The following is a 20,121-nucleotide window of genomic DNA, read 5'->3' on the forward strand; positions in this document are numbered from 1 at the left end:
CGCCGCCGCCGCCGCGCCTCCCCCGCTCGCGCGGCCGCAGCGCTCGCGCGCCCCCGGGACCCCCTTCCGCCCGCGTACCCCGGCTTCCAACCTCCTGCAGCGCTGGCCCAGGCGCGGCCACACACCGGGTCACAACGTGTGATATACAGGTGCACTCGCAGGGGGCCAGAGGTAACGTCACACACTCTCACGGGGTCACACATTCCCACACTGTCAAACACACGGGGTCACATACAGCGTCACAGATATTATCCACATTCACATACTCACACAATGTCACCTCCTCATATGAGGTCACACAGGGTCAAACATTCAAACTCACACAGGAACGCGCTCACACGGGGTCCCACACTGGCACAGTATGCAACAGCATCACACGCTGTGATACACTGATCTAGTGCCACCACCACCACCCATTTGGTGTCACACACAAGCACACAAATGTCACACAGTCTCACTCCCACGGGGGTCACAAAGAGTGTCATATACTCACAAATCACACAGCTTCATGATCACAGTGTCACATACTTTCTTACACACTCAAACTTGTCGCACCAGTCATACACTCACATGGGGGTCACACATCCGCACTATCACATTCTCATACATCACACAGTCACAAGAGGTCACAAACAGCATCACAGCAGTAACGGCCACAGCCACACACAGAAATGGGATCACAGTGTCACACATCCTTACATGACACATGTGGTGTCACACTGCCACGTGTAACAGTCACACACTCTTATATAACACATCTTGCACATGTCCCACACTCACAGCACGTCCAGAGTCGTGCATCAGACAGTCCAGCATCAGACTGACACAGTGTCATTCAGAGTGTCACCACAAGGTTACACAAGAACAGCAACAATGCTTGCCACACATGGTGTCACAAAGTTTCACACTGTAACACGGTGTTACACACAGAGGATGGCAGATGGTGTCACCCACAATCATGCTCTCCCTTGGGGTTACTCACAATCGCACGGGCACAAAGACACGCAGTTACACAGTGTCAAACCCGCACATCCACACTATCCTCCCTCACTTTTTCCCCTTGAAGAGGCCCTGAGGCATTAGTGTGAGTCCCAGACCCGCCTCAAAGCCCTGGGAGAGGGGGCAAGAGCTACTACCAACGAGAGACCGATGGGCGTGGCCCGCTGTCTCTCTCCGCACCGCCCTGGGGGTGAGAGCGCGGAGGCGGGGCACTGGGTCCACCTTCCCAGTCAGCCAAATACGGCCACGCCTTCCTGCTCCGCGGCGGGTGGAAGGGGTGGTGCTGGGCGGCTGGCCCAGGCCAGCTGACTCCTGTCCCGCCCACCCCGTTCTTCTTAGCTAGAGGCGTGGTCCTCTTGGCCCCGCCCCTCGGCCTGAGCCGGGAGCCCAGAGGCGGGCTGAGGTGTGGTCCTCTGAGCAGTCCCGCCGCGTCTCTCCCGCTGGAGGAGGACAGAGAGGGGAGCCCGGCAGTCATTCGGTTCCCGCGCGTCCTACGGCTCCGCGGCCTCTCACCCCGACGTCAGCATGGCCGTCAAGAAGATTGCCATCTTCGGCGCCACCGGCAGGACTGGGCTCACCACGCTGGCGCAGGCGGTGCAAGCAGGCATGAGCTGGAGCGGGCGGGAGATGTCACGGGGTGTACAGGCAGAGTACCAGGAAAGGACATCGTGGGGTCGGGCCGAGGCCGGTTGGGACCGTCAGTGCTTTGGTATGTGAGGACCCCAGGGCCAAAGCAGGTGGCCACGGGAGCAGAAGCAGGGGACACTATGAGATCCAGTTTTATGTGAGTTCAAGGAATACGAATTGGTCCTGGGAGGCTAGGGGTCTCCAATGCAGTTAAGTTTAAATCCAGGCGCTTATGACATGTGTTGTTATTGTGGTGGTGGTGGTGGTGGTGGTGGTTAGTACTCCCAGCGAGGGCTTACTAAGCCAGGCGTCTCTTGCCTCCCACTACCACCCTCTCTTCACACCTGTTAAATCCTCACAGCACTCACATGGGGTGGAATCTAGTATCACTTCACTTGACAGATGAGAAAACTGTGAGACTGGGAGAGTGACTTGCCCAATGTCACACAGCTGGGACGTGGCAGTGCTGGGATTGGAACCCAGCCGGTGGGTGCTCTTAACTGCCAAAAACCCACCAGCACCAAGGCTGGAGGTTGAAAAGTCTGGGGGGTGAGTTGCTGTGAGCATCTAAAGGAGAGGGGGTCACACACACCCGGGTGAAGATTGAGGACTAGAAAGTCAATGAGGATGGAAGTTCACAGTTGCCCCAGGGAAGGGGGCAGGAAAGGGCCCAAGTGTTTCACAGCAGCCCTCTTCTACTGCCCAGACCTCACCAACCCACAGCTGTGCCTGGGACTTCCAGATATAGGGCCCCACCCTTGCTGGCCTTGGTGACTCTGAAGATATTGACTATCTGGGTGCCCCAAAAGGGTGGAGGCCACCAGGATCCCAGTGTCTGTTGCTTCCAACCCAGCCCTTCCTTGCAGGAACTCTCCTGAAAGTTCCCCATTAGGCCCACTGCTCTCCTCCCCAGGAAGACCTAGTTTGGATTTGACCTGTGGCTTGTGGGAAGGGAGAAACAAATTTGCTGATAAGCATTTGTGGGGGAGGAAGTAAGAGGGAGAAGTTGAGAAGTGCTGAGTCATTCTGAGGATCCAATTTCCTAAGTTACTATACCTTTCCCTGAATCTGGAATTCCACTGAATGCTGTTCATCCACCCTACTGGTCACAATTGGGACTGCACCCTAGGGAATTGAGAGCCTGGGGCTGGGGAGACCTTGCTTTCTTCTCATGGTGGCTGTGACAAGTCTCTGCACAGCTCTGACCTTCGCTGTTAAATGAGCTGGCCTTTTATCTCAGTGATTCTGTAGGACTGAGTCCTAACGGGTGGACTCTGGTGCCAGCCTCCACCCAGCTCTGCCTCTTACCACCTGTGTGGCCAAATGCCTTGTTGTCTGTACCTAAACGTCTGTGAAGTGGAGATGAAACTAGTAGCATTTGCCCTGGAGCTCTTGTGATGATTAAATGAGATAATATGTGGAAAGTGCCTAGAACCATTTCCAGCACATAGTTGGTGCTCAATAAGCACTCCTTGGCAGAGTGAACCCAGATCATACAGCTGTGTGATCCTGGCCGAGTTACCTAAGTTTCCCCATCCTCAAAAAGGTTATTATAATAATGATAAGGTTGTTGCAATCTGGTGCTTTTCAAACTGGGAAACACTGAGTTTTGACATATATTTAATTGGGCACAATAGTATCTGAATGTATCACATGTTAAATATTAGTTTTATGGGTTTGTATATGCTAGATTAGACTATGAAATACATTTGGATGAGGGTTGAGATAAAAAAAGCTTAAATGGGGCATGAGCTCTGAATCTTACTCTCAAATAGTCAGGAAAACACTATATATATGTTATATATGTACATGTATAAATATATACACACATGTATGTAATATGTATATTATATACTTGTATATACACACAGACACAGAAGGATAAAGCAAAAGCAATATGAGAATCTAGGTCTTGAAACTTCTGTAGGTCTGAATTTATTTCAAAATAAAAAATTAACAGAAAACTGTAAATAAAGAGATTTGTTTAAAAAAAAAAAAAGGAAATCCCTTAGAAATGCTCTTATTCTTTTTAAAGGGTAAAATCTGTGAATTCTAAACCTGTACTGTTGTTTGTTATGGTAGCCACGAGCTTATATTTAAATCGAAATCGAAATGTGGGTTGTGTTAAAAAAAATTTGGGGGGGAAAAAAACACATTCATTTGTGGAAAGAGCTTAGCACAGCACTTCTCAATAAATATCACCAGTCACCAATAATGTAACACTAATGGGGACCCTTGTGCTGATATCTTGTGCCAAAGCTCTCGCTGTCTGTGAAGACATGTTTTTCCCAAAAACTACCCACAGTTTTTTAGGGTCTGTTTTAACCAATACAGTGGCCGTTAACCAGTGCCCACATTGGCACCCTGAAAGCCCTCACTGCTACCAGATTCGTGTAAGGGCGGTGCAAGTTTTATGAAAGGTGGTCACATAGGATGAGTAACTGGGGATTGTGATCTTCACTTTCTTTTTCTTCTTTTTAAAGATTGATTTATTTTTCAGTGACAGTTGACATACAATATTATATTAGTTTCAGGTGTATAACATAATTATTAGACATACCTTACAAAGTTTGTGATCTTCACTTTCAAAAGGAGACTAAAAGGTGTTTCCTGGGGTTCCTTAGCCAGTAAGTGGTAGAGGGAGAGTTTGAACCCAGGTCTGTGAGGCAGTAAAGCCTGTGTTTTTGTGTTTAGAAAAAGTCAGGGAGATGGCGGAAATTAGGACACAGTCCCTGGGTCCCCCGGGCCCTTGGTTTTTCCCAGGTCAGCATTAGTAGGGCTGTGACAGGAAGCACAGTGGCTGGGGAAAGAGGGTAAAAGGGTGTTCAAGGCAGAGGGAACAGCACGTGCGAAGGCCAGGAGGCAGCATGATGTGTTTGAGGAACTGAAGGACAAACAGTGGGTGAAGAGGACAGTAGCTCCAACACAGGATGAGGAGGAGGAGAGGCCAGATCTCCAGGGGCCTTGAAAGTTGTCACGAGGACTTTATCTCAGGGCACTGGGGCATCTCAGGAGGGACCTGAGCAGGGGGGCACTTCTGTGGAAGGCCATATCTGGCTACCATGTGGAATGGAGGGGGTGAGACGGGTCAGCCTGGGGAGGACTAGACCAGGTCAGGAAATACATTGTGAGATGATTTATTTTTAATTTTTATAAAAATTTATTTGAGCCAAAAAGAGGATATACCTGGAAGCAAGATCTCAACAGACTGAGATAAATGCTCTCACATTGTGAGATGATTAAAAGACATAATAACAGCCAACATCCATATAGCATTCATTCCTGTGCCAGGCTCTCCCCTAAACTTTTCATTTGTTTCAGTTTTGTATTTTTTATAACAGCTTTATTAAGATATAATTCACATACTATATGATTCGCCCATTGGTTTTTAGCATATTCACAGATGTGCAAATATCATCACAGTCAATTTAGAACATTTTCATCACCCCAAAGAGAAACCCCTAGAAGTCACCCCCCCATTTTCCCGCCCAGCCGTAGGCAAACACTAATCTAGTTTCTGTCTCTATAGATTTGCCTGCTCTGGACATTTCATATAAATGGAATCATACAGTGTGTGGTTCTTTGTGATTGGCTTTTTCACTTAGAAAAAAAATCTTTTTGAAGGTTCATCCTGTTGTAGCATGTATCAATATGTCATTTCTTTTTATTGCCAAGTATTATTACATTCTATTGGTTCTACCATATTTTATTTATCCATTCAATAGATGGACATTTGGATTGTTTCCACTTTTTGGCTATTGTGAGTAATGCTTCTTATGAACATTTGTGTACGGGTTTTTATGCGGATGTATGTTTTCAGTTCTCTTGGGCATATTCCCTGGTGTGGAAGGGCTGGGTCATATGGTAACTCTATGTTTAACTTCTGAGGAACTGTGAAACTGCTTTCCAAAGTGGCATGCATCATGCAGCAGTGTATGAGGGTTCCAGTTTCCCCACCTACACACAAGCATTTATTGTCTATCTTGGATTATGGCCATCCCAATGGATGTGAAGTGGTATCTCATTGTGGTTTTGGTTTGCGTTTCCCTGATGGCTAATGATATTGAGTATCTTTTCATGTGTTTATTGCCCATTTGTATATCTACTACGGAGAAATGTCTATTCAGATCTTTCCTAGTTTGTAATTGGATTATTCATCTTTTCATTATCAAGTTGTGGAAGTTCTTTATATATTCTAAATACAAGTCCCTTATCAGATATATGAGCTGCAAAAATGTTCTCCCATTCTGTGGGTTATTTTTTCACTTTCTGTGTGGTGTCCTTGGAAGCACAAAAGTTTTTAATTTTGACAAGATATCTATTTTTTCTTTCGTTGCTTGTGTTTTTGGTGTCATAGCTAGGAGACTATTGCCTATCCAAAGATACAAAGATGTATGCCTGTGTTTTCTTTTAAGAGTTTTATAGTTGTATTTATTTATTTATTTACTTACTTTTTTAAAGTGTGTTTTTCCAGGACCCATCAGCTCCTAGTCAAGTAGTTGTTTCAATCTAGTTGTGGAGGGTTCAGCTCACAGTGGCCCACGCAGGGACCGAACCGGCAATCTGGCTGTCAAGAGCACCGCGCTCTAACCAACTGAGCTAACCGACCACCCCGAGTTTTATAGTTTTAGTTTTAGGTCTTGGATAATTTTTGAGTTAATTTTCATATAAGGCATGAGGTAGGGATCCAACTTCATTCTTTTACATGTGGATATCCACTTATCCCAACACCATTTGTGAAAAGACTGTTCTTTTCTCATTGAATTGTCTTGTCAGCTTTGTCAAAAATCAAGTGGCTACATTAAGCTTTTAGATACATTATTTAAACCTACAACAACCCTATAAAGTGGAGACTATTATTTTTTTTTAATTAAAGTTTATTGGGGTGACAATTGTTAGTAAAGTTACATAGGTTTCAGGTGTATAATTCTGTATCACATCATCTATATATCATATTGTGTGTTCACGAGACTATTATTAGTATCACTTTACAAATGAAGGCCCTAAGGCCTAGAGGTTAAGTGACTTGTCCAGTGTCATACATCTAGTTAGTGGTAGGGCTGGAATTCAAACCTAGGGTTACTTTGAGGATTAAATGAGTTAATATATGTAAGAACTTGGCACCTGGCACACATTAATGCTCTATACATGTTATTTATCATTATTACCATCATCATTGCTCCTGAGTATGAAAATCTCCTATCGTTTGTTTTTGAAATAGATGATAACAGATACCTAGACAAATGGAAAATGTTATTGTTTTTCCTCTTTTATCATTTTCATAGTAAGGGATTAGTCCTCTGATAGGTGCCAATGATGACCGATGAGGTTTCTTTATTAATATCATTATGAACTCACAGGTTTTTATATATTTGATGTGTTTTAATTCAATTCACAGCCCCATCATTCTTTAAGCACTGTCTTACCATCTGGCAGTTCAAGATGTTCCATACTCATCCTGCCCCAGCCCAGCAACCAGTTCTCTAAGGAGCTCTGGTTCATTTTTCTGGAGAATGATATTTAGAGGCTATCTTCGTCAGGTTGGGCTGCAATAACAAAATATCTTAGACTGGGAGGCTTAAACAACAGATATTTATTTCTCATAGTTCTGGACGCTGGGAAGTCCAAGGTCCAGATGCCAACAGATTTGGTTTCTGGTGAGAACCTTCTTCCTGGCTTGCAGACTACGGCCTTCTCACTCTATTCTTACATGTTGGAGAGAGAGAGCGAGAACTCTGGTCTGTCTTCCTCTAAGGTCTGTCTTCCTTCTAAGGACACTAATCCCATCATGTGGATCCCACCCTCGTGACTTTATCTAAACCTAATCACCTCCCAAAGCCCCACCTCCAAATACCATCACATAGGGAGTTAGGGCTTCAACATATGAATTTTAGGAGGACATTTGCAGTCCATAACAGAGCCCACAATTAATAACTTTATATTTTTGATATCACCATTTGCAATACACCAAACATTAACATCCTTTGCCATTGTTTAAAACAAAGGAAGAAATATGTTGGTTGTGAAATTTAAAATGGGTGTGTATGTGTGGGAGGGGGGACATAAGTTATTCAAAATTCTTTGGAGAGGGGACATACCAAGGCAATGTTCAAAAGCTTTAATGACCACTAAAGCAAGGCCTGGCCCTCCAGAAGTAAGTCTTGGGGGACCAATCTCAGCACTGGAAAACCTTTCACCAACTCATGTCCTCCTCTGTGCTTCAGTTTCCTCCAGAACCACGGATGGGGGCCATAGACCAATGTGGTGCCAGTCATTAACCTTTAGTTGCTGAAGAGTGAAGGGGGGGCACTTGGAGACATCAGTGCAGGTTATTTATGAACCAACATGAAGATTGGCCCAATTTTAATAACCAGCTGAATATCAACTGTGGGTATGCCAGCAAAAATGTTTGGAGACCACTGCCCCAGGACAGGGGACCTAGGGAATGTATTTGAGTGTTCATGGTACTCTTTAGGACCCAGCCCTGGAGTCCAGGAGTGCGAGCCTGCAAGCTCACTGACCTGCCTCTCTGCCCTTCTTTGCCCACAGGTTATGAGGTGACAGTGCTGGTGCGGGACTCCTCCAGGCTGCCCTCAGAGGGGCCCCAGCCGGCCCACGTGATAGTGGGTGATGTTCGGCAGGCGGCCGATGTGGACAAGACCATAGCTGGGCAGGACGCTGTCATCGTGCTGCTGGGCACCGGCAATGACCTCAGTACTGGGCCCCCCCTCTGCCCACGGCCCCCCCCTGCACCTCGGCCCCCAGTGCCACCCCCGCCCCCAGCCCCACCCCTGCCGCCCCCACCACCACCGCCGCCTACCAGTGACAGCCACTCTCTGTCCCCTCTAAGGTCCTACCACAGTGATGTCCGAGGGCGCCCGGAATATTGTGGCGGCCATGAAGGCCCATGGTGTGGACAAGGTCGTGGCCTGCACCTCGGGTGGGTGGTGGGGTCATAGGGGTGGGGCTGAAGGATGGGGGTGGGTACTGAACAGGCAGCCCATGGGCCTCTGCAAGGTAGTATTGGAGCCATCCTAAGTTAATGTGCATTTATTGAGCACCAGTTGTGTGCCTGAACCTTGCTGGGAGATGCCGGGGACACATTGGTGACTAGTACAGCCCTGGGCCCTATACTCACGGGTCCCACAGACGGCAGGAAATTGGTAAACAGAGCCATCATCAAACATTGACAAGCCACAATAGTCAGCGCTGGGATGGAGGGGCCCAGGCAGAGGATTCAGAGCCAGGATGGGGGGCCCCGGCAGAAGGGCTGGGGCTGGTGGTGCCCAGGCAGACGGATGAGGTCCAGGATGGGGGGAATCCTAGAGGGCGGTGGGAGCCCAGAAGAGGCACCTAACCAGACTGAGACGAGGTCAGGGAGAGCCTTCTAGAGGAAGTGACAGAGCCATGGATATATAGGACAGGTCTCTACCCTCACAGAGCTCCCCATTTATGGGGAGGTGGCCATTAAAGAAAGAGTTGACCAGAATAATCCAAAAGGAAGGCTGCAGGGTGCATAACAGAAGCAGTTAATGTGTTTATTGATCACTTGTTGTGTGCTAGGCACCATCTCAGCACCTTAGGGATGAATGCTACTTTATCCTCACAAAACCCCTTTGAGTAATTTTACTCATGGTGACACATAGTAGGTGCTCAGTAAATAGTAGCTGTTCGTATGTCTCCCTTGTATAACTAAGGGAGAGCCATCGGCTTACCAAAGCATACAGCTTGTGGCTGGCAGAGATGGCGTGTGAAACCTGGCTGGCTCTCACCACTGTCCACACTCCTCCTGTCTGTTTCATCACACCAGTTGCCTCCCTAGGAAGGGAAGTAGTATGTGGGAGGGCTGTGTGGTGAGATAACAGGCTCCAGGCATAGGGGTCAGCAGTTGCGAAGGCTATGAAGCAGGAGTGTGGCTGCAGCAGAGAGTGAAGGGGAGAGTGTTGGGCGGTGAAGCCAGGGGCCTGATGGGGCCAGATCAGGTGTGGCCTGGTGGGGACTTTGCTTTTACCCTGAGTGAGAGCCACAGATGAGCAGCTCTGACCTCTCTGGGTGTTCCCAGACCCCCCTAGCTGCGTATGGGGAACAGATTGTGGGGGGCAGGGGCAAGGAGACCAGGGAGGAGGCTGCTGCCATGGTCCAGGTGGGAGGTGACAGCAGACGGGCACATGGGGTGAGAAGTAGCCAGCTCTTCTGTGGGCTGTGAGAGAAAGACAGGAGGCCGGGCCAACTCCCACATTTCAACTTGGAGCAGCTGGAAGGCAGCAGTGAGCCCCTGCAGGGTTTTGTCCTGGTGCGAAACTGGCAGGCTATGGTCCTGGCCAAGCTGTCCTCAAGCCTTGGCTGACCCTCCCTTGTGTCCCCCCAGCCTTCCTGCTATGGGACCCAGCCAAGGTGCCCCCACGACTGCAGGATGTGACTGATGACCACATTCGGATGCACAAGTTACTACAGGAGTCGGGCCTGAAGTATGTGGCCGTGATGCCGCCCCACATAGGTGAGTGGGGCTGGGACCTTGCAGCAGGGTCGCCCCTTCCCGTCCTCTGCAGACATCCACCAGGCTTTGCCTGGCCTGTCAAAAATTGCAAACCTTCCCCTCACACTTTCTATCCTCTTTCCTGCTTGATTTTATTCTCCTTTCTAACATCCTTTCCGGTTATCCCTATTGCACAAACCACCTAAAACTTAGAAATATAAAATAGGAACCTTCATTTATTATGACCATCTGTTTCTGCACGGGGTGGGGCGGGGGCGCTAACTAGGCTCAGCGGGCAGTTCTCACCCAGGAGCTGGGAGGAGTGTGGGAGGCTCCCTCAGGTTGATGCCGACTGCTGCAGGAACCCCTGATCTCTCAATCCTGCTTCTGCTGCCTTCTGTTCGTTGGAAGCGAGTTCCTAGGATGGGCCCATATTCGAAGGAAAGGGACTTACACTTCACCACATATGTCATACCTTCTCTTCCTTTTTGTCTTTATTTCTTAATTCCTTCCTTCGTTTCTTTTTGCAGGCTTGATGTGGCCTCTTTATATCCTTAGTTACAGGGGTTCTGTTCAGCTAGTCTTCAGATGATCTTGAGGTGGTTCTATAATTTAGTTGTAATTTTAATGTTATCACGGGACGCAGCGGGCACAGCGTTTATCTATTCTGCCATCTTGGGCCTTCTCTCTGTCTTAGTGTGTCTCCCTCACTAGGGTGTCAAGTTTTTGGAGGCATGGATCTTGTCTTGTTTAGATCACAGCTGTGTTCTTGGTGCTGAGAACAGGGCCTGGCATATAGTAGATGCTCAGTAAATGTCGGATGAACTAATACAGGGGTACCACCTCTCACGGTGGTGTTGTGGAGGGAATCAGTAAACTACACTTGTGCCCTGTTTCCCGCTTCCAGGTCTGGAATCCACTCTGAAAGACATAGAGTCAGACACAGGGAGAGAGCCATTCATTCAACAGATGTCTCTTGCGTTTGAACTGTGTGCCTGGCCACCATTACAGGCACTGGTAGTAGTCTCATGAGGCTTAAATTTCTATAGCAGAGAAGATAAAGATGATGGATATTACTGGTGGGCAGTGCTACAGTGAATGAAGAAACAATAAAACTTGATGAAGTGCTGTTTATGTTGCATAGGCTCTCTAAGGAGATGGCTTTGTGCAGTGAGGGAGGGAGTCAGGTGAAGGTCTGAGGAAGACTAGGATGAGGGAACAGCCGTGCATAGGCCCAAAGGCCGAGCACTTGTATCTTTATTTTGCCTGCCCACTGAAAGAACAGTTCTGCTTTCCCCTCTGCCTTCTGGGACCCCTGACAAGAGGGGACCGACACACCTAAGAGGTGAAAACAAGGTTCTGAGTTTAGGCTCAGTTAAGAGGGATGTATCAGGACCCTATTGGAACCAGAATCTTGAGCTTTAAATCGGCAGTGAAGCTGCCTGGTGGAGAAGCTGACTGAAAATCCCAGGCCCCTGAGTGTCAGTTTCCCCATCTGCAAGCGGGGGCTCATCAGATAACTTCTTGACCTACTAGATTTGAAATAAGTACCCAGAGAGGTCATGCCTAAAAGTTATTTAAAACAGAGTTTTAAAACAGTTATTTTAAAAAGTTTATAAACTTTTTTAGTTTTTCTTGCCCCTGCCCCAATTTTTAAGCCCATTTATTTCTCAGTCTAGTTGTAGGGTGCAGCTCCCTGGCCCATGCTGGTACTTTGAGCCTTGCGCTCCCCCCAGCTGAGGAAGTCGGTTGCCATAGGCTGCTGGCACACAGCAGCAAACGGCAGCTCACACCGAGCTCTGGTTGTTCACAGCAGACCTATCGGCATTAGGAACACAGCGCTCCAACTGCCTGAGCCACCGGCCACCCCAGCTTTTCTTTTTTCTGTATGTGTATGTGTGAAAACTTTGAAACCTCCAGAAAAGTTGAAAGAATTAAAGGTTTATGAATAAACTCTTCAAGTAGGTGTAACATTTTGCCCTGTTTACTTTCTATCTTTCTGTATCTATCTAGCTACCAACTATCTATGCATGCATCTAACACACACACATGCACACACACAAAGTATTTTTTGACTAAACCATTTGAGAGTATGTTGCAGACATTGATACACTTTATTCCTATTGAGATAGGCATCGCCCAAGAAGAAAGATAGTTTTATATGAGCCACAGGACCATTATTGCACCAGGAAATTGACATGCGCTCTATCATATCGTTTAGTGTCCATGCCATATTCAAATTTCCCCAGTTGTCAAAAAGTTTATTTCAATCTCCCTCTCCCCACCAAATCAGGATCCAAATGAGGATCAGGCATTGTAGTTAGTTGCCATGTCATCTTTGATCTGGAACAATCCTCCATATCCTTTTTTTTTTTTTTTTTTAATGTTTCTCATAAAATTAATCAGGCCTGGTGTCTTTTTAAATGTCCCACACTCTGGATTTTTCTGGTTGTTTTTTCTCACAGACTCAGATTAATCATTTTTAGTAGGAATGCCACGTAGGTAAGGGTGTGTTTCTTATTGCACATGATTCCAGATTGTCCCTGTACTGGTATGTTGCATTTGATCCCTAAATTAATTTGGTCCCCTAAGTTAATTTGGTCAGTGGCAGGTATTGTTTTTAAATTATGGTAATTCAGCCAGTAGATACCCTTTAACAGCCAGGTCTGCCATCTCCACTAAGAAAGACCTAGGTGTGGCATCAGGACACACCAACTCCATATTCACAAGGTCAGAAAGATGTGTCTGCTCTTCCACTGCCTATAAAATGCAGGCCCATGCCGGGGACATGTCACTCAGTCTTCCCAGAAGGGTCCAGAGAAAGGAAAGCATCCAGACAGAGACCCAGAGCAAATCTAGCCGATGACACTGGGAAGTGACTTACCATCTCCAAGACTCAGTATCCCCATTTGTGAAATAGAGTTAATAAATAGTTTCTACCCCATTCTCTGCTTTATTTCTCTATATCTAACATATTGTCTATTTTACTTTCTTACCTTATCAGTTGCCTTTACCTAGCAAATGTCTGCGTGCAGGGATTCATGTCTGTTTTGTCCCTTGTTGGGTGCCCAGCACCTGACACATAATAGGTCATCAATAAAGATTTGTCAGGTGAATGCAGTAAATGGTATAGATTAATTGTTGGCTCTTATGCCATTCAGACTGGGCACACTTTAGGCCCCCTGGGACCGTCATTGCGTGATCATGTGTTGGGGGATGGGAAAGGACATCTGCTTCACCCAGCCTCTCTGTCTTTACTTAGCAGGAGACCAACCACTGACTGGAGCCTACTCAGTGACCCTGGATGGACGAGGGCCCTCAAGGGTCATCTCCAAACATGACCTGGGCCACTTCATGCTGCGCTGCCTCACCACTGATGAGTATGATGGGCACAATACCTACCCTTCCCACCAGTACGACTAGGAATCTGCCCCTGTCCAGGAGGACAGCATGCTGGGAAATGGAGAACAAAGGGAGAAAGCAATAAATCTTGAGCCAAGAACTTCAGATTATTCTAGAAGACCTAACTCTGGCTTTGTCTAGGTGTCTCAGTGTCTCTGTCTGCCCTCTGTGTAAGATTTTCTGGGTATTCCCTCATTCATTTCTTCAGTAACAGTTTATTGAGTCATTGTTCTGCGCCCAGCCATGTGCTAGGGACCCAGTGGTGACCATGATAGCCATGAGCCTTGCCTTCACAGATCTCACAATCCAGTGGGGAAGACAACTCTGCCCCTGATGGTGACAACCCACAGTGACCAGGGCTCTGATGGAGGAAGCATAGAGGGCTGCGGGAACCGAGAGAGGGTACCTGACCCAGCACAGGGAACAAACAAGACTGTTGAAGAGGGGATTCCCCACCTGAAACCTGGTTTGGTAAGAATGAGCCAGGAGAAGGTCCTAAGGCATGATGGCACTCCAGGCAGAACAAACCACATGAGCAAAGGCCAGAAGGCTGGAGAGCAGTTGACCTGTTTGAAGAACTAAATTCTGTCTCCTATAGTTAATAATACTTAGAGGTGAGGAGTGGTCAACCCAAGAGACCGTTCCATGGATGCTAAATTGTGCAGAGTCACTGTAAAAAGTTTGATCTTTATTCTGAGGTTTTATGCAAGGAGTGGAGCAGGGGAGAGGTTGGGAGGAGGTACAGTCAGCTTTGTGTTTTAAGCTTCCCTTGTCTGCTGTGTGAAGGTGGATGAGAGGGGGAAAAGAATGGAGGCTGGGAGCCCAGGAGGACAAGGCAGAAGCCTTGAGGAGGGGAAGAGTGGGCAGAACCTAAGTGGACCATCCATGGGGGAGGGGAAGTTGGTATTCAGGAAGAAGCCTAGGCCTATAACCTGGTGACTGGGTTACAGTGGGTCCTCCCTGAGATGAGGGACCCTGGAGGAGGGGCAGGTTTGGGGGGGGAGGGGGAAGAATTGCCCCTTCCTAATCATGTTGCTCTGGAATCTACTGTCCCCTGTCTTTATTCCCCAGAGACACTGTTCCCAGGCCTGAGAGCCACTTCTCTCTTCCTACCTGCAGCCTCTCCCCACATACCCTCCCAACACCCCACCACCCACAAAATCCATTCCAATCTTCTGCAAACACGATGGCTTGGCTGACATAGTCCAATCAGTGAGAACTGGTCTGGGGTAACCTGGAGAAAACTGCCTCTCCCTCTTCTTGGTGAAAACTTGTTGTGGGGCTGGTTCAGAGTTTCAGGGCACTAGCACTGTTTTATTTGTGCCCTCTTTATCTCTGCCATATTGTCTGGGCATTTAACAAGCTTTCACTGCTTGCCTGCTTTGTGTCCAGCCCTGTGCTAGGTGATGCTGCTGACCAAGCAGTGGGTGACACAGATAACCTTGGTACTTGTCCTCAGGGGGCCCACAATCCAGACAGTGACAGCCCATGGTGAGGATGGGCAAAGTATGGACAGAGGGGTCAGGGCTCCTCAATGGGGTAGCATAGGACATCATGGGAACCAACCCATACTGGTGTATCAGGGAAAACTTCCAAGAGGAGGAAACCTTTGAGTTGAGTCCTGATGAGAGGCAGCCTGGGAATTAATGTAGTTTCAAAATGGAGAAACAAGTTTAAGGGTCCAGAAACGTTTAGTAATTAATGTTGTTGTTGAGGTAACACATGGTTATTAACATGTAAATTTCAGGTGTACAACGTTATAATTCAATATCTGTATACTCTATTGTGTGCTTACCACCAAAAGTCTAGTTTCCATCCCTTACCCTACATTTACTCCCTTTACCCTTTTGTTCTCATTTTTGAGTATATATACCGGGGGTGCCAAAAAAATGCATACAAGTGGACACTTTGGTCAATGTTGCTCAAGCAGTAGTTCGCAGTAATTAGAAGTGTCTGGACGCTGATGGTAACCACTTTGAGCACCTCTTGTAATTGCAGAATTCAAACCTGACTTATATTCATCTTTTGTTATTGGTATATATTGAGTATTACAATTTTAATATAGTTTTCCTTTCTTAAAATGTATAATTTTTTTGGTACTCTCTGTATATGTCATAGTTGTAGGCCCTGGGGATACGGCACGGAAGAAAACATAAAATCTCTATGTTCATGGTGGTGGAGGGCACTTGAAGCCATTTTAGAAAAACAAAGTGAACTGGCATGGCAGAATGGTAGGCAGCAAGGGGGAAGTTTGAATCAGGCCAGACCGCGAAGGGCTTTGTGGTGAAAGCAAGGAGTTTGCACTTTTAGTCGCCAGGGTAGTGGGGAGCCATGAACGAGTCTCCAGCAGCGGAGGTACCATCCTGAGAGGCAGGATGGGGCGTTAGGAGGACGCAGAACGGACCTGCCACCAGACGACACGCTGAGGAGTCCTGAAGATTAAGAGGGGGGCCACGAGCAAGACTGGGGCGGTGGAAGGGCGGGCTGCGGTCGCCCGAGCAACGTACGCCGCGCCAAACTACTGGCTGGTCTCCAGTGGCGTAGTCCTTCGCCCGGCAGCGTCCGCCCTCGGAACCCCCAGGGCGCGGCCTCCGCGAGTGTTTCAGCCTCGCCCTCTCAGAAAGTGGGATGGGGAGGAGCGTGCCCACCAGTCTTGCTCCGTGACCGGGTCCGGGCCTAATATAAAGGGACCGAAGAGAGTAATGCTGACGATCTTGGAGCGAGGACAGTAGCTGATTTGAACAGTTTTGATGTCCCCGCCACCTTCCACCCCACAGACATGGCCCCGCCCCCTGGAGAGTCGGAATCCTTTAAATGGTCGCGGCTCCAGGGACGGGAGGGGTGGGTCAGCCGTCTCCGGGAGACAGGCTGGTGGCTCCGCCCAGCCAATCCGCGCCCCGCGGCGGGCAGGACTCCACCCAATCGCGGCTCGCGGCTCGGCTCCGAGGTGGAGCTGGGTGAGTCCCCAGGCCAGAAGGAGAGGCCCCCGGGAGGCTAGCAAGGCCTCTACCCAGCCCTGGAGGGTCGCAGAGTTGCTGACGTTCCTGGAGGTAGTCGTTGTGAACCTTGCAGCTGAGGTGAGGGGTGGCCGCCGGGCTTGAGACCTGCCTTGGGTTGGGGGAGGTGAAGGCGGAGTCTGGGCTGGAGTGGGGGACGCAGATTAAAAGTGACTGATAAGGGTTTGGGGACCGGAGACCGAGTTCGAGATTCTGGACAGGAGGCGAAGTTGCTGGGGCAAGATCTTCAAGTGGAGGGAGTTTGAAGCTGGGCCCTGGGATATTTGGAGAAGTGAGAGAACCAGGGAAGGAACTTTTAGGGCAGGGAATCTGGACATTAGGACAATTCGGGTCTCCGGACGGTTCGAATTCGGTTCTCTAGTGTTCTGGAAAAGGTGTGAGGGGTTGGGGATAGGATCCCGGGCATTTGGAGAAGCGAGAGAACTAGAGGCAAGGAATCTTGGTTTCCCAGATGCAGTGGCGGAGAGGAGGTGCTGGGGGACAGATCCACGTTCAGGTCTTGGAGCCGGAGGGGGAGTTCAGAGGTAAAAGTCGGGAGAATAGGGGAAAGTTGACGGGGGAAGGTCTCAAAATTGTGATACCTAGTGTCCCGAACGGAGTGGATCGGAGAGCATTTGTAGTCTTTGAGTGATGTGTTGGGGCCTGGACCCAAGAGCAGTTAGGGGGAAGAATCCAGGACCTTCTGAGGTCTGAAGGACCGAGAGAAAGCAGTGTTAGAGCCGCAGTGTCGGGTGGGGGAGGGGTGTTCCGGGCCCGGAGCTCAGACTCACAGTCCAGGAGGCAGCGGAGGGCGGGGCTGGGCCGGCGCCGGCAGCTGGACGTCCGGGTTCCCTTCCCCCACCCACCCCGGTGTCCTTTGCGCATGCCCTGAGGGAGGGCGGGCGAGGTTCGTCCCGGTGGCTTGCGGAGCTCTCTGGGGATTGTAGTGCAAGCTCAAAGTTAACGTAGATACCTGGTGGCTATTGGCCCACATTTCCCACAAGCCCCTGGACCAAATTGGGGCGTGCGTGGCTGCTGAAGGGAAGATCCTGGAGGGGGCGGGGCCTGTAGAGATCCGTGGTCTGGTTGGAGGGGGCGGGAGGGGCGGGGCTTGGCGTGAATCGAGTTCTAGCAAGTTTTCCTGTGGGGCTCTTGTATGGGGGAAGCATAACGCGCGGGCGGAGGGAATGCGAGACCCTGTCTCCCGTTGTTGGGAACGCTCTCAGTCAGTTAAGAAGAGGGAATGAACAGAAATATACTCTGTGAAAGTCTTGACAAATAGGTGCCCTAACAGGCTCCAGTTGCTAAAATATAGCAAGTACTCAGTAAATAAAACTATCCAATGAAGAAATAGCTATTAACTCTTGTTCATTAAGCATTTCCTGTGTGGTGGGTCCCGTGCATTACCTGTGGGGTCTCCTTGATGATGCAGTGAGAGTTTTTACAATCCCCATTTTACAGATGAGGAAACAGGCCCAGAGAGGTAATGTCACATCATTTTCCAAGATCACACAGCTGAGCACTGTGAAAGGCAGAATTAAAACCGAAGATTTCCTGCTTCCAGTCCAGACCTCTGTACACCACACCTGTCTTGTGTGTGTCACATTTGAAATGAGTATTGTGGAAAGAGCAGTTTTAAGAGTCAGGAGGACTTGGGTTAGGGACCTCAACTTACAGATGAAGAATTGAGTCTCAAGGAGGAAAATTCACTATTGAGGCCACCCAGGCAAGTAAGTGGGATTCAAACCCAGCTGTGTTTAAGGTCAGGTCTTGTTTTCTTACCGTGTTTCCCCGAAAATAAGACCGGGTCTTACATTAATTTTTGCTCCATGAAGGCTTATTTTCAGAGGATGTCTTATTTTTTCATGTTCAATAATCTACATTTATTCAAATTCAGTGATGTCATCTTCTTCTGGAACATCGTCATGACGTACTAAATGCATCCTTCTGGCTGAGATCTTAATGGGGGCTTGTTTTTGGGGTAGGTCTTATTTTCGGGGAAACATGGTAGTCATATACATACGTTTACTCTCCTTAGCCTTGTGGGATTCATACTATTTCCATTTTATGGATGCAAAACCTGAGGTTTAGACCATTAAAAAGCAACAACTATATCGGAGATTCTGGATTTGAACTAGCCAAGCTGTGTCTGACTTGCCCCTCCCTCTTCTCTTCATAGGGCATCATGGTAGGAGGGTTGAAGAGAAAACACTCAGACTTGGAGGAGGAAGAGGAAGATGAGAAGTGGGACTGGGGTCCGGCAGGCCTTCGAAGCTACCAGCAAGCCCTGCTGCGCATCTCCCTCGACAAAGTCCAGCGAAGCCTGGGCCCCCGAGCACCCAGCCTCCGCAGGCATGTCCTCATCCACAACACCCTCCAGCAGCTCCAGGCGGCACTTTGTCTGGCTCCAGCACCTGCCCTGCCCCCTGAGCCTCTCTTCCTGGGTGAGGAGGACTTCTCCCTATCGACCACCATTGGCTCTATTCTCAGGGAGCTAGAGACTTCCATGGATGAGACTGAGCCCCCTCAGAATCCAGTGGCCCCCCTGGGCCCCCAGAACGAAGTGCTGCCCCAGCCCGATCCAGTCTTCTTGGAAGCTCTGAGCTCCCGATACCTGGGGGACTCTGGTCTGGATGACTTTTTTCTGGACATTGACACATCCACAGTGGAGAAGGAGCCTGCACTGGCCCCACCAGAGCCTCCTCACAACCTCTTCTGTGCCCCAGGGTCTTGGGAGTGGAATGAACTAGATCACATCATGGAAATCATTCTGGGATCCTAAAACTTTGATTTGGGGTGGGGTGGGGATGCTCCCTTCACATCTCAGCCTCAGTGGGCTGGATCCCAGGGTGCAACCGTGTGTGTGTGTGTGTGTCTGTGTGTGTGTGTCTGTGTGTCTGTGTGTGTGTTTTGGTGGGGGCTCTAAGCAGTGACTATGGCCTCCTCGCCTCCCATTTCAGGGTTCCACAAACAGTCTTGCATGTGTGCGTGTGTCTGGTTACCGTAGCCTTCTGTGAAGGTGGGTCTTCCTGAATTAATTTATCTGTTTCAAATGCCTTAATGAGACCCTGTTTCTGGGAGTCTGATTTCCCACTTCCGCATTTCTTCTGCCTTGCCCTCCAGTTCCTACTCCCCTTGTGACCACTGGGGCCTCAGGGAAGATAAGCTGGGCCTGTCAAACGATGACAGGGATGGGCTGCCTGGTTGCTGTGGAAACCCAGGCTCTGCCTCTTTTACCTCCAGGGAATAGGAGGGGCTGGCCTCCTCCCCCCAGGCAGAACCCCACCTTGTTGGTGGGACCCCAGTCCCAGCAGCCTCCTGATTCATAACCAGGCCGGACCACGTGCAATAGGGTGGAAACCAAACTGCTCCATGCCACATTATTTAAAAGAAAGGTGGGTTTTGTGGTGGTTTTTTGATTGTAATTTTTTTTTTTAATAAAAATATTTTGGAAGGGATGGTGTTGTCTAAAGTTTCTAAACTTCACTGGGTCAATGGGAGGGACCTGGTAAGTTCCCTAGATACCTGTACCCCTTCCCTGCCAAAGTTGGGGAAGTACATCATTAAATATAACGTTTATTGAGTGCTTGTTAAGAGCACTATTCTACCCACTTTATTTGA

General features: G+C 48.7%; 2 protein-coding genes across 4 annotated transcripts; both read left to right on the top strand.

Annotated features, from left to right (window-relative positions):
- The first annotated feature begins 1,351 nt into the window (after positions 1 to 1,351).
- Positions 1,352 to 13,609, top strand: BLVRB (biliverdin reductase B). 2 transcript variants are annotated; one of them, XM_019751505.2, is made up of 5 exons: positions 1,352 to 1,603; positions 8,176 to 8,340; positions 8,477 to 8,566; positions 9,995 to 10,123; positions 13,365 to 13,609. In XM_019751505.2, the coding sequence occupies exons 1-5, from the start codon at positions 1,525 to 1,527 to the stop codon at positions 13,523 to 13,525; spliced, it is 624 nt and encodes a 207-aa protein (XP_019607064.1). In that variant the 5' UTR covers positions 1,352 to 1,524; the 3' UTR covers positions 13,526 to 13,609. The 2 variants fall into 2 exon arrangements, with proteins under 2 accessions (XP_019607064.1, XP_019607065.1); XM_019751506.2 differs by having other exon boundaries at positions 13,368 to 13,609.
- Positions 13,610 to 15,950: 2,341 nt separating this feature from the next.
- On the top strand, positions 15,951 to 19,958 carry SERTAD3 (SERTA domain containing 3). 2 transcript variants are annotated; one of them, XM_019751524.2, is made up of 2 exons: positions 15,951 to 16,581; positions 18,680 to 19,958. In XM_019751524.2, the coding sequence occupies exons 1-2, from the start codon at positions 16,255 to 16,257 to the stop codon at positions 19,280 to 19,282; spliced, it is 930 nt and encodes a 309-aa protein (XP_019607083.2). In that variant the 5' UTR covers positions 15,951 to 16,254; the 3' UTR covers positions 19,283 to 19,958. The 2 variants fall into 2 exon arrangements, with proteins under 2 accessions (XP_019607083.2, XP_074170411.1); XM_074314310.1 differs by lacking the exon at positions 15,951 to 16,581 and adding an exon at positions 17,659 to 18,230.
- The last annotated feature ends 163 nt before the right edge of the window (positions 19,959 to 20,121 follow it).

Source organism: Rhinolophus sinicus, linkage group LG11 (assembly GCF_036562045.2).
Source record: "Rhinolophus sinicus isolate RSC01 linkage group LG11, ASM3656204v1, whole genome shotgun sequence".
Taxonomy (NCBI): domain Eukaryota; kingdom Metazoa; phylum Chordata; class Mammalia; order Chiroptera; family Rhinolophidae; genus Rhinolophus; species Rhinolophus sinicus.